Below are 13933 nucleotides of genomic sequence, written 5' to 3'. Positions count from 1 at the left end.
CCTTGTCGCGTTCGGTCTGGCGGGACCGATGGCTTCCACGACTGAGAGAGCGCTCACGAATTCGGCCGTCGGCAATGAGGTCGCGCGGCCCACGTCGGAAGCCCTCGCGGCTGTCGCTCCGTAAGTGTGGACGTGGCGAGCGAGTCTGGCGTCGGGCCTCTTGGCCTCTCTCGACACTGGCAAGAGCTGGTGAGCGCCTTGAGTACGAATGGCGATGAGTGTCTTCCTGCCGGCTGTAACGCCTGTAGTTTGGGTCTTCACCTCTTTCTGTCCGACTTATTTTATGCGGCGGCGGCGGAGACCGCGAGTGCCTGCGCCTGTGATCGTGCCGATGACCGTGATGTGTCGCCTCTCCTGCTCGCCGCCTCTCCGGAGAAACTACCCTCCTTCCTCTTCCAGAGTCAGCGTTGTGCCTCGAATCTGTAGAGTGCGAGCGGCGGCGTTGTTGGGGTGCTGGCTCGTCAATGTGCACGACGCTCCTTGGTTGCGCCAGAATGTCTCTGCCTCTGCAAGGCGCGGGGTTTGATGATGGGTGTTCGGCACCGCAGCTTCGAGTTTCGTGCGATGGCACTGACACTGGTGGTGTTGATATCCGCGTGCTTGGTTCGTAGTCGATAGCTGTGCGTGGAGCGATGCGAGTGCAAGGTTGTTAGTTGGTTGGGCGGAGGCGGAATTCGTGAAAGCGAAAGCGACCACTCCCACCCGCACTTCGACTTCGATATCGATTGTGCTTGCGGTCCTGAATCTCTTGTGTTTGCTACCACTGGACTCCGCGCATGCTGTAGACAATTCGCGTTAATCTTTGCACGCTCGTACAGTGGCCGCAACATGCGCGAAAAACGCAGAAATGTTATGGAAATGTAACCCCGCCTGCCAACGACGTGGGCATCGGTAAGAAGCGGTCTCTCGGCGCATCAGAGTGGACGCGAGGTCATGATGCTACCACGCGTAGCAGAGACAATATTGAACCTAGCAGAGGGGAGCGTGCGCAGGACATCGCTCTGTGTCGTTCCCTCCATCTCCTCCTCGCCAATTTGACAGCCAAAGCTGTATCGTAATGGGGGCCGAGACATGCCGGTGCCCCGATCCCTCCGTTAGGCCATAGACACGACGACACGATAACGTGCTGATGATCATCYCGCATGGCCGATTGTTACCTGTACGTGGGAGTCCCTGTGTGCCTTCCGCCACTTCGCGTGCTCCAATTTGCAACGCGGCACTCTCAAAGGGCTCGTTCCAACCGACGCGGCCTTGAGACCTGATGAGTCTGGACGGTATTGACTTGCTGCTGCCCCGCTGCTGGAGGTGCTCATCTTTAATGACTTCAGCCTCGTAAAGCCGCTTGCCTTCGCCGCACTTGTTCCTAGCAAGATGACTCTGGTAGGTGCTTTGTGGCACGTTTTGATTCCTCCCGTGGCGCTGTCAAGCTTGCCCAGTACACGCATGGTCAAAGATCTATATACAAGCGAGAGGATGATGTGCACATCCATGGGAGGAGCGCCGTATGTACGGTGTTAGTGCGCCATGCTGTAGGATTGGACGTCCGAGACCTCCCTGGCTGTCCGCGTGCGCCACCGGTGGGTTGTGATGTYGCCGTAGCCGTAGATTGAGCCAAAAGGCAGAGATGCGGGAGACGTCAACGTCGACATATCTGCAGGTGCTCGCGGTGCGCAAAAGGAGGGTGCCCGCTGAACGCGGTGGGCGCTGACGATGATGGAAAGGGAGACACAAGGCTAGAGATTGCGCAGATGTGACACCCGAAAGAGATTGGGTTCTGAGTGCTGCGGCCGGTTCGTCAATTCGCATTCACTGTGCTGGCACGATGACGGGAAAACGAGGTGGTGTTGTTAGTGGGATGAGACGGACGAGGTGGAGTGGGTGTTCGATTGCGCCCGCTGCTTAGTCGGACAGGTCCGAGAGCGGTGGGACTACTTCTTCGTAAAACCACGAATTATGACGGCCCATCGACAGTACCAGCTTTTGGGACCGTGAGATAGGACTGCATGTGTTGGTTTGGGTGACACGTCGTTCTTGACTTCAGCAGTCGGCCTATTCTATTCACAGTCGACTCCAGTTGACGTCGCCGAACGATGTGCATGCTATAGAGAAACTCCGTGCCTGGAATGTGAACAGTTACGTCGATCCTACCACATTTTACTATGTATCAACCTTCGACCGATGGGAGCCGAAGAAAAATCCAACCCTTTGCGCTCTTTTCCCTCTTGCTTCGGAGCTCGTTACATGGCGACTTCCCTCGAATAATGAACTCACTGTACTACTTATAACGCAGTCATCAGACATACCTTACTCTCGAAACCGCCGACCGAGGCCGAACATACGGCTGAATACATAACACCACACCGATCTCTGCCGCCGTCCTAAACCTAACTTACCCGGATGGCCATGCACAATCAAGAACATGGGCAGCCCGACCAGGCTTTACCCTCAAATAACGGTCAATCATCCTCGAAGTCCTCGCGACCCAACGGCAAAGGCTACGAAGAGCGCGAGAACGCCATTGCCTCGATCAAATCATCCATTGGCCCGCGGAAAGTTCCCATAGACCTTGAAAGCCTTAGCCTCGATCCAAAACTTCCACCGAGCATGTCACATGGCCCCGCCAAAAGGAATGGAGCATCTGCGAAGCATTACAACGAGGTCGAAGACGATGACCTGGAGGATTTAGAGGCGCGAGTTGCTGCAAGGAAGGATGAAGAGGAGGAGGGCTCGTCTGCACCACCTGCTACAAATGGCGCATCTTCCCCGTACATTACCTCTGCTCCTGCAGTGGACTTTGACGGACTTTCATGGCCAAGCACTGGCACACTAGCACGTCTTCGGGAGAAGGAGAGCCCAGAGGAAGCGCAGGCGAGATTGCAGAAGCTCGCAGGCGCAGTACGGACTATGTTGGAATGTATCGGGGAGGATCCGGACAGAGAGGGCTTGCATGGTACACCGATGCGGTACGCCAAAGCCATGATGTTCTTCACCAAGGGCTACGAGGAGAATCTGCGGGACATCGTTAATGGCGCCGTGTTCCACGAAGATCACGATGAGCTGGTCATTGTCAGGGATATCGAGGTCTACAGTCTGTGCGAGCACCACTTGGTGCCGTTTATTGGAAAGGTAAGACATGTGGTGGTGGACGAAGTCTGCATCTTGTCTGACGTGACATAGATGCACATTGGGTATATCCCGTCTCAACGAGTAATTGGCTTGTCCAAGCTGGCACGTATCGCGGAGATGTTTAGTCGTCGCCTGCAAGTACAGGAGCGATTGACGAAGCAAGTAGCCCTTGCTCTTCTAGAGGTACTGGACCCGCAAGGCGTCGCCGTTGTCATGGAGAGCACGCACATGTGCATGGTGATGCGGGGAGTGCAAAAGTCAGGATCCATTACCACGACGAGCTGCATGCTTGGTGCCATGCGCAAGCGGGCGAAGACCCGAGAGGAGTTCCTGAGTCTGCTTGGGCGCAGGTAGCGCTGGATTTACGGCAACTAGGGCATTGCGCGGCACAAGGCGTTCACATGGAGGTGGGCGGAGGTCGTCTTTCAACAGGCCTGTAYGATACCCGCTCAACGCAGCGTAAGTTGTTGTTTTGCATTTAAAATCAATCTCGTGACTTCACCAATCATCAATGCGCCCTGCCGTGGCAACCATTTTCTCCTACGTATCTTTTCCCACAATCCACCACACGATTTTGACAACATCATCTGGCGGAGAAATCACCGCAGCGAAGAGATTCGTTGCCGTCTTCCAGCACCAGACAGTGGAGGGCCTTCCGAAAGTGAGGTGCGCAGAGTCATTCACTTCACGTGCTCGTTCTTGCCTCACCGCAGCCGTTCTCACAACTTTCAACTGAAGCACCAAACACCAAACACCTCGCTCTGCATTTGGCGCGCAAACACCGCCACATCAACTCGTCAAGCCATCAAGTCATCAACATCTTCCAACTGCACTGCAACATTGACAACCACTCTCAACCAGTTCAACGGCAAGATACTACCCCAATCAGTCAAGAGTGAGGTATGGGGATCAACTCGACCGTAAGTTCACAGTCCCGGCAGACCTCGACATCGCTAACATCGGCAGTACTACTATGGAGGTGCCTTCATGCTTGCAACACTCTACCTCTATTCCCACTGGACACCCTTCGATGGAGCCTTCCACCGACCAGGCAACAAGTTCAAAATCAAGAAGCAGAAGGCACAGCGAGATGCATCTGCCCGAGGAGACAAGATCGCCGGAGAGGTCGGAGAGCCTCAGAAGCGGCGTCGCTCCGAGACACCCGGCCCGCGACCATCACGAGCAGACGCGAGCCGAGGCCGGTCTCGAGAAGAAGTGTCGCGTGCCAGATACGGTGGAGAGAGGTACAGACGTGGAGATGGCGGATACGATGGCAGATACGATGACAGCTCCAGCGACGAGGGCCCTGACGGATACTACGAAGAACCACCCCGCCGCCATCATCACAAACACTCAGGACACAAAGTCAAAGTTCAGCAGGCCCCAGGCGGTGACTACGTCACAGAAGATCAAATCCTCGACGACCACCCCAGCCACTCTCCCCTCCGTCCAGTCAATGCCCATCACGGAAGAACTTCCAGACGCAAGCCGTCCGACTTCAACGTCGAAGATCCCGCCCGGCGGGGCCACACCCTCCAAGAGACCAGACACGAGGCCATCAGCCAGCTGTACGGAGGCCGCGATACCGGGCACGAGTTCATCGAYGGTGCCTGAAGTCAGCAATGACATTAGTGAGCCGCATACGCCGGTACATGGCCAGCGCGGCAGCCTGCACAAGCGACGCGCATCTGCGTCGCCGGACAAATTCAGCAATACACGAATCGCTCCTCTCACGATTCCCGCCGGCGTTCAAGACAGATCTGCTGCATCACCGACACCGCGCGGCCGTACTGCARACAAGCTTGAAATCTACCACAACTCGACTGATGCCCTTCAGCTAGGTGCATCGCAGAAAGATGACCTTTCTGCTGCTGGCGAATCATCTCAAGCGATCTCGACGTCAGTTACGCAAACATCTGGAGGTACTGCAGTAGCAAACCAACAGCCCCAGATTAAGCGCGCTGCTACAAGACGCAATAAATCGTTCAGTTTGCTCGAGGCCATCGTGCGCGACAACGCGCTTCTCATCACCTTTACAAGCTGTCTCGACGTCCCATCCATCATCTCTCTCTATGCAATCTCGAAGAGCTTTCACCTCTCATTCAACAGGCATGCCACCGCCTTCATCCTCTCAAGCATGCGTACATTGGCTCCAAACGCAGACAAGATCTTTCCCTGGCGATGTTACCGTCAGCTCTGTATCAAAGATCCAATCAAACGGCAGAAAGCAGTGCCAACAGCATTCGGAGCAGATATCGAGCGCCTGGGAGATCTATCCCGCGACGTGCCGAGCCTCCGATGGCTACAGATGGTCGTCTGGCGAGAGGCTGTCGTGCAAGACATGATCATGGAGCTCAATGCCAAAGCATTGAGAACGCCACGAGCCACCGGCGATGCGGTCAAGAGGATGTGGTTCGCACTGGATCTTCCCTCGAGTGCCCATCGTCTGGCCCTTTTCCGAAGCCCGACCTACATAACCGAGAAAATCATCATGCTTGCTACTTGCTTCTTCCTGAAGTGCGACATGGCATTCACAGACCCTGGTATCGAACCATACCCATTCAATCATCCGAATCAGGCTACATTCCCCAACCAGTGGGCACATGGCGGGGCTGTTGGCTGCACTCTCAGAGAGACACTATCGGCAGAGCGCAACCTCACATCCCTGTGGAGAGTCCTAAAGGGATGGACCTGGGGTGAATTCGACGATGACCGTCGTCCCATGGATTCCACGGACGTTGTGAGGCTGAATGTCAGACACACCTTCAGATGGCCGGCCGGAACACCAGATAATATGCTGAAGACTMCAGTCCTGGGTATGCGGTACTCGGACTTCATGTTCACAGGCTGTGAGCGGACTTACCGGGAAGACGATGACGAGGACAAGAAACTGAAGCGGCCGCTGCGTCCGCTTATCCCTCTCCACAAACTGCTCATAGGAGAAAGCGTCCAGCGAGACATGCGACTGACAGACCAATACCTCGAAATTCTATCCTCTGGCTTTCTTGCTCCAGGATCTCATCAGAGGCTGCGAGTTTTCACGGTGGAGCAGCAGAGGAAGTTTCGGAAAAGGCCAGCCCGTCCACGAGCTTCGGCTAAACGGGCCGGGAAGGTGGTGGAAGTGAGAGCAGCTTTGAAGGGAATGAGCTAGAACGAGATGTCTCTGGCGAGCTATAGCATGGGATTTGGTCTCTGCTGAGGCTTTATGGCGTGACATGAAGGCGTGAGTAGTCAGCGGCACAGATCTCATTGACCTTTCGGCGCGAGTCGGCAGGACAGACGTTTGTGATGGGTACATAGGAGAATTGAAAACTTGACGATGATGATTAACTCCGTGTCTGCATGTCTCGCGATTTCACCTCATGCCGAGGGTCAACTTCCTGGCGTCGGATAATCGAATACTTCTGCAGGCAAAGGCAATGAGCAGTAGCTTTCCTGCCGACTTTGCCTCTCGATGAGATGAAATGCCGTAGAGCTTGTTACGGAGCCGTCTGAATGTACACAAGCATTATGCTTTTGAGAGAGTCCAACTTAGCTTCGACAATCTCAATCCTTGCACAGCTCCCTTCAGACAAAATCTATCTCGCTGCCCCCCTTATTCATGCCATTACAAGCAGCATCCAAGTTCCACGTTCGAATCGACACCTTGCCATTGCAAACCATGCCAATGATACTGCTGCTGCGTGGAAAATGCCCGAAGTTAAAGTCAATCATCGACCATCAAGAACCGGACCGCATGCCTCTCTTCACCGGCGTYCGCTTTTTCTTGAGCGAGACTTGAACTATCACCGCCTCCTCCTTTCCAACACAGTCCTTTGTAGGTGGCACATCGGCATCGTGCTCATGATATCTGCATTTCGAGACTTCCGTCGAGCTCTTATATGAGACCGCTTTGTCGCACGAAGCCTGCGCCCATCCATACATGAGAGATGTAATGAACTCTTCCGGCAACTCGTTCCAGACAACCCGCAGCCAGTCAGGATGAGTGCCTGCCAGAGCATTGTCGAGCAACAGGCGGCAAAGAGGAGTGGTACCCGAAGAGTTCTCGTACGCATGCTTAATTGCCGCGAAGGAGGGCTGATATCCGCTCTTCTCTTCCAAATTGACAATGGCTTCAATCACGGCGTTGCGTAGAGCTTTGTCATCAAGCGTGACATCAGCGAGAGAATACAGCTCAGCCAGCTGATAGAATGTTTGACGGGCTTCAGGGTCGCTCGCTTCRTCGAGCGGCTCTGCACAGATGTCAATTTCGCCGGTGTAAACATATACTGCGTAGCTCTGGAACACCTCGATTGACGTCTCCGGGAGAGTGATTTTCTTGCTCAAGGACTCCTTCCATGGTCCAGATAATGCGGACCGAAAGAATTTTGACCCGGTGACAAGGAAACTGGGGTGCAGCGTGAAGATCTTTTGAGATGCGCCCACGACGACAGTGACCGTGGGCTCGCTGAAATCGACACTGGAGAAAGTGTCAGTGGCGTTGAAGCATCATGATCAAAGTGAACATACGCTTTGCGCTTGCGGGGAGTGATGGTCGCCATATTGCAATCTTTGCTCCTGGTGGTGCAGGTTTTGAGAGGAACGGGTGGAAAAAAATGTGCGAGGTGGGGAGTTGGGTGCCTCGTGTGAGGTGAATACGAAGTGAAGCAAAGGCGAGCGAGCGAATCCCGGAGATACTCACAGTAGCAGCCAGATTCGGACGCGGACTCGATTCACTGATACTTCGCCCCGACCGCATGGCACGCATGGCACTATCGAGACCGGCAGTCTGCGACTCCTTGACGCATCGGGTCAAGATGACAGAGCTACTTAGAGAACTGATAGATGTCCTTCCTCAATGCTCGTTGTCATCGCAATGGCTGAGAAGCCGTGATTCACATCTCTAAACGCCGGATTCCACCTTGATGCGACTAGACGCTGTAACGTGCTGGATGTAGCGGCGTTGGTAATCCACTGTCGAAGCGACGGGTCGTCCAGAAAATGAGGTCAGTCACAACGTTCTAGCGCACTACAGTGCGAAAGACTCGGAACACCTGCGCGTGGTACGGGTCGATGCGAAGGGAGCTGAAAAGCTAGGTATGGCCGTCCACTCCTAGACCACATGGATTACACTTGTTCTTTCCCCGGGCGCCATGTGAATGCCCTCTCCTATACTGCGGTGTATGCCTGTGCCACTCTGCGGTCTGCCTGCAGGCGTGGTTCATAAACCTCACAACAACCCAACGGCCCTTTTCACATCTTCCATGGTCTTTGAAGCACTCGTCCTGGCGTCGTTCGCGCCCCGAAGCGCGACGTCCGAGAGAAGCTGATCATTCTGGATCACTTGCGCATATCTCTCACGGATTGGCCTCACCACGGCTTCAATAGCGGCAGCAGCTCGATCCTTTACAGCTCGAAGACTCATGTCTGCCATGTCGCCTGCTAGAGCTTCTTGACCTCCATCGAGACCATCTGGATGCGCGGTGTGGTAGATCAGATCCAACAGGTTACTCACTCCCGGTCTCCTTTGTGTGTCGTATGTAATACCGTCGACGGAATCTGTTACAGCAGTCTTGACTTTGGACCTTATGACTTCTTCGCTATCTGTGAGCAAGATTCTTGACTTTGGGTTGGGATGAGATTTGGACATCTTGGATGTCGGATGGCTTAGCGACATAATTCTTTTGGCAGGACTAATGAGAGTCTCTGGCACTGTTAGGAGTCCATCTCCATAAACATGATTGAACCCGTTTGCGACTTCTCGGGCGAACTCCAGATGTTGTGCTTGGTCGTGTCCGACAGGGACATGAGTCGTTTGATGCAACAACACATCAGCAGCTTGGAGGACAGGATATGAAAACAGGCCCAGTTTGAGCCGCTCGCTGTTATCTTTCTCCCCAGAGGTTTTCTCTTTCCACTGTGTCATACGACCCAAGTATCCGGTGGACGCCTGGCAGGAAAGAATCCACATTAGCTCTGAATGTGCTGGCACATCGCTTTGGTGGAATAGCGTGCTACGCCGAGGATCCAGTCCAATGGCAAGGAGCATAGCAAGGGATTCTTTCCTCCATTGCCGCAGTTGATTGGGCTGTTGGCGAATAGTGATGGCATGAAGATCAACCAAAGAGTATATCAACCGCGTGGAGGGCTCAGCCTGGTTTTGAAGTTTGACCCATTCTCGAAGCGCGCCCAGGTAGTTGCCGAGATGTGGCACGCCTGTAGGTTGGATGCCAGAAAAGATGGTTTTGTTACGCGCTTCGCATCCGCTGCTCAAGACGCGACGGGATGCAACAAAGGCATTGGGCAAGCTGCCTCCACGTCTGTACAGACTGACCCTTGGCCGCATCAAGCTAGATGATGTTGTTATCGGAATAATGAAATGGAAGGAAGCACAAAGGTATGGCCGGAGACTTTGGTGACACCCTTGTTGTCGCGCTAGGTCGGATTTATTTTCAAGGTTCCGCCCACGAATTTTGACTTTGCTTTTGACTTCCAAGTTTATCGATAGCCAGACTTCGGGTACCTGCGTCACATTTGCGCCTTTGATTGTCGCACTTGACTTCACCTCGCCACGCCGGGGGGAGCAGCTTCGGACCACAGGACCAGGCATGAAGTTTGCCAAGGAGCTCGAGGACACGGCCATCCCGGAGTGGAGGGGAAGCTATTTCGACTACAAAACCGGCAAAAAGAGACTCAAGGCACTCGCAAAGGCATTGAAAAATGCGCCTAGGCGTGAGACACACCACCCGGATCTTCCTCTCGTGCGAAAGAATAACAATGTCACTCCCGCGACCTCCGCTCATCCGGTTTCTGGTCTGGTCGACGAGCTTAGTCCGCTTCAGCCCAAACAAGAACAGCAAGGTGAACGTCCAGAGAAGCAGCGGATGGCCAGCTACGGCTCAATCATTGGCAGTCCCTCAAACAGCCCGGCAACTCGGCCCAAGAGCAATATCACTCTCGTACCTACTCTAGAACTTCCAGGTCCGGCTGCCCGTACGAGCGAAGACATTGATCGTTCGCGCTCCGCCAGTCTCAAGTTACCCGCATGGCCATCTCCCTCTGTGCATCCATTCGGGCGAGCAGCGTCCTCTCAGCTGGCACATACTGGCAATGCATATGAGATTCGCTCCCCCAAAGATCGTCCCGTGGAGGGTGGGGAGGCACCGCCTCGTGGCTCCTTGCGCTTTCGTAATTTGCTTCCCAATCGCACAAATTCTATGCCTCTTCCGCATGGGCTATYCGCTACAGAAAGCTCCTCTCCAAAAAAGCACCGCGACGACAACGACGTTGCTCTTGAGACCTATAAAGAAGCCGACTTTAGAGAGGCCGAGTTCTTCTTATTTCTGGACAGGGAGCTCGGCAAGATCGAGAAGTTCTACAAAGCCAAAGAGGATGAAGCCCAAGATYAACTCGTCGCCATCCGTAAACAGCTCCACATCATGAGAGATATCCACAAGGCAGAGAGGGAAGCTTACGGTCAGCGGCACCGGGCTGGTGATGCCGAATCGCAATTGTCCAGTCGCGAGCCTGCAGATCGACGCAGCAAAGAAAGCCAGAGTATCCTGAACCAATACATGACTCGTCCGTTTGTCAGATCGCTAGACCTGGCCTCAGAGGCCTTTGATAGGCTTCGTCCTGGAAATGCTGGGAAGCCGCCGACACCGCAGGCCATGGAAAATCTTGCTACCCCCGACGACAGCAACTGGAACCCAAACCCCGACCAACGCGATTATCATCGGAAGGCTCTGCATGATGTTCCCTACAGAGATGCTAAAAGAAAGATGAAACGTGCACTAGCCGAACACTATCGATTCCTGGAGCTCCTCAAATCCTACGCCGAGGCGAATCGTAAGGCCTTTCGCAAGATCAACAAGAAGTACGACAAGACTGTCAATGCAAAGCCTCCGCAGCGTTATATGAACGAGCAGGTGGCCAAATCATATTTCAATACATCTGACGAGGTGGATTTGATAATGTGGCAAGACGAAGACATTTACGCTCGCTATTTCGAGAAGGGAAACCGCAAAGTTGCCATCAGCAAGCTGCGAGCAAAGAAGCGCAATGAGGATGCGCATTCAGGTGCYATAGTCAGGGCAAGTGCACTGCTTGGGGCTGGAAGCGTTCTCTCGCTCTTGGGTGTCATCGAGGGAGCGAATCTTTTAAATTCGCGGGACTCGACAAAAGCGACGCAGACCTCGTTCTTGTTACAACTCTATGGCGGCTACTTTCTCATGTTTCTTCTGGCCATGTTCTTCGCTTTGTGCACTCGAGTGTACACTGCCAACAAAGTCAACTTCCAATTCGTGTTTGAGCTGAACCGGAGACACGCTTTGGGCTGGAGGAAAATTTTGGAAATTCCGTCTTGGTTTTTATTCTTACTTGGACTGGTAATGTACCTCAACTTCAACGTCCAAGCCGGTGGAGAAACTTTTTATCGATATTGTGAGTATCTTTTCGGGGTGTCCCATCCAGACATGTGCTAATCGAATTCGCAGGGCCTGTGGTGCTTATAGGTGTCGCCGTTGTGATCCTCTTCTTTCCTGCTCCCATACTGTACCACCGTGCCCGCAGGTGGTTCCTCTATTCAATGGTAAGTCGCCCTGACACAAGATAAATGCTGTGCGGCCGAAACTAACAGGCCAACAGGCTCGTCTTATTGCCGCCCCATTCCTTGAGGTGGAGTATCGAGATTTTTTCCTTGGAGACATGTTCTGTTCCCTCACCTACGCCATGAGCGGCATCGAGATATTCTTTTGCTTATACGTCAACGACTGGGACCAGCCGGCACGGTGCACTTCATCGCACAGCAGGATCCTTGGCTTCTTGACTACGTTGCCGGCTATTTGGCGTGCGTTACAGTGTCTGCGCCGCTACTACCCCACGCGAAATATCTTCCCGCACCTGGCCAACTTCGCGAAATACGCGTGCACGATACTGGTGTATGTGACCTTATCGCTGTACCGTATAAATCGCACTACGGAGACGAAAGGCCTTTTCATGGGGATTGCAATCATCAACAGCGTTTTCACCTCTTTATGGGACATTCTTATGGACTGGAGTCTGGGTGACTTCGAAGCAAAACACCGCGGGCTGCGAAAGACTTTGGCTTATCGTGATCACATATGGTGGTACTATGCTGCCATCCCGGTCGATGTCATCCTACGGTTCAACTGGATCTTTTACATTATAGTCCCGCTGGGCAGCCAGCACTCTACCATCACCTCGTTCCTGATCGCCCTGTCAGAGGTGTTTCGAAGAGGGATATGGACCGTCTTCCGTGTCGAAAACGAGCACTGTAGCAACATTAGAAATGAGAAGGCGAGCAAAARGTTGCGCCTTCCCTACAAGCTGCTCGATAATTACGACGAAGAGCAAGGTGTTGGCAACGCCCATTCTGACGCTTCTAGCGAGGACCACACATCGGACACTGCGAACATGGACGACAAGCAAGTCCCGATGCGCGATGACGGAATACCTCGAAGTGATTTGGACAACAGCCTGGACAACAAATCTCCCTCGAAGAAATCTCCAATGCCTCTGCGATCTACAACAGAAGCATCACAATCTCCTCGTCTGGATCGCAATGGCAAGTCAACAAGATCAACAGGCAACAGCGCTTCGAATGCGTCAGGTCAGGGCGCGCTTGGRGCTGAGAACGCCGGCAATCTTGGCCTGCACAGACAATCAACGACAGAAAGTGCCAACTCCTTGCGGCGGCGACAACTCCAGGGAAGTAACAGCGGCAGTGGCGGAACGGCAAACTCGCCCATTGTCAGTGCGTTGCACCGTGTGGGCAATACGCTGCGGACTGCTCATGAACAAGATTTTGCCAGGAAGAATCCTGAGACTGATGGGGCAGATGACAGTTTAGATGATGAGGATGACGAGGACGACAGCGATGACGAGTAGATGCATTGTATATTCCCTGCTTTTGCGAAAGATACCCTACAAGCGACTCACAGTGATGAAGAAAGAATGGCATTTGAACACTCATTCTTGGACCAGCTGGCGGTTAGTTGTGAAGTACAATGCTACAATAATACCCATTAGCAAGTCTGGCAAGGTAGCTTGCGAGTCTCCAGTTGTTCGGTAACTTCATCTGCATCATTCGTTCATCATGTGATGATGAAGAGCTGCGTTGGCTTGGGTTCAAACGGGCCTTTACACGCTCTGATTCGATGAGGCATGGAGGGTCTTGCAGCTTCCCGTTCACTGAGAAGACAGATGCTCTCCAAACAGGGGCGAAGTGGTAAGGTAGAGCTCAAGTGTGACGAGCAAGGCCCGCTATCCCGGGCTATTGGAATTCAAGAATGTCTACGAGCGGCTGTTCGAACCATCATCCTTGACACAGTCTATTCTTTCTCATCTTGTGCAGCATCCGAGTCTTACTCAAGCCATTACGGTGGCCTTCCAAAATCGTTTTCCTCGTCGTATGCGGTACTTGCAGACTCTGTACAGCCAATGCCTGTCTGGGGAGACCATGGCCTTAGCAAAGCCAGATGGGTTCCGCGGTCGGTTCAGACCAGTCATGGTGAGCATATGCAGACCATTGAGATGTCATCCGGACGATGTTTTCCGAACGATGTTATTGTGTGCCAGGCCGTGAGCAAGGCTTCCATGGGTGGAGAGACTAATATGATTGCAAAACTTGTGTCAAGATCCGCATTGGGAGGACGACCTTGATGGTTCATACGACAGTTTGCATGCATGCATGCATGACTTTTGCTTTCCGGTGACTGGGAAGTGGCTAGTCGGGTGGGCCGAATGGTTCACGGCTTGCATGGAGATGCAGCTGTACCTGGTAGGGCTGCAGGTCACCAACGGCAGC

The 13933-nt window shown here is 53.5% G+C and overlaps 5 protein-coding genes; 3 read left to right on the top strand and 2 right to left on the bottom strand.

The window, feature by feature from the left end:
- Positions 1 to 2403: 2403 nt before the first annotated feature.
- Positions 2404 to 3480, top strand: RCC_07302 (related to GTP cyclohydrolase I; the record flags this gene model as incomplete). XM_023772560.1 has 2 exons in its annotated part: positions 2404 to 3126; positions 3178 to 3480. 2 exons carry the CDS (start codon positions 2404 to 2406, stop codon positions 3478 to 3480), a joined length of 1026 nt encoding a protein of 341 aa, XP_023628328.1.
- Positions 3481 to 4216: 736 nt separating this feature from the next.
- RCC_07301 (uncharacterized protein) lies at positions 4217 to 6277 on the top strand (the record flags this gene model as incomplete). The annotated part of the gene is made up of 1 exon (XM_023772559.1): positions 4217 to 6277. The coding sequence occupies one exon, from the start codon at positions 4217 to 4219 to the stop codon at positions 6275 to 6277; it is 2061 nt and encodes a 686-aa protein (XP_023628327.1).
- Positions 6278 to 6846: 569 nt separating this feature from the next.
- On the bottom strand, positions 6847 to 7667 carry RCC_07300 (uncharacterized protein; the record flags this gene model as incomplete). XM_023772558.1 has 2 exons in its annotated part: positions 6847 to 7585; positions 7636 to 7667. 2 exons carry the CDS (start codon positions 7665 to 7667, stop codon positions 6847 to 6849), a joined length of 771 nt encoding a protein of 256 aa, XP_023628326.1.
- Positions 7668 to 8335: 668 nt separating this feature from the next.
- Positions 8336 to 9451, bottom strand: RCC_07298 (related to mitochondrial tryptophanyl-tRNA synthetase; the record flags this gene model as incomplete). Its single annotated transcript, XM_023772557.1, has 1 exon — positions 8336 to 9451. The coding sequence occupies one exon, from the start codon at positions 9449 to 9451 to the stop codon at positions 8336 to 8338; it is 1116 nt and encodes a 371-aa protein (XP_023628325.1).
- Positions 9452 to 9713: 262 nt separating this feature from the next.
- RCC_07299 (related to SYG1 protein) lies at positions 9714 to 13014 on the top strand (the record flags this gene model as incomplete). XM_023772556.1 has 3 exons in its annotated part: positions 9714 to 11547; positions 11601 to 11695; positions 11752 to 13014. 3 exons carry the CDS (start codon positions 9714 to 9716, stop codon positions 13012 to 13014), a joined length of 3192 nt encoding a protein of 1063 aa, XP_023628324.1.
- Between the last annotated feature and the right edge of the window lie 919 nt (positions 13015 to 13933).

Source organism: Ramularia collo-cygni, assembly GCF_900074925.1.
Source record: "Ramularia collo-cygni strain URUG2 genome assembly, contig: RCC_scaffold11, whole genome shotgun sequence".
NCBI lineage: Eukaryota > Fungi > Ascomycota > Dothideomycetes > Mycosphaerellales > Mycosphaerellaceae > Ramularia > Ramularia collo-cygni.
The sequence above is the reverse complement of the archived record's forward strand: the minus strand, read 5'-3'. Positions and strand labels throughout refer to the sequence as shown.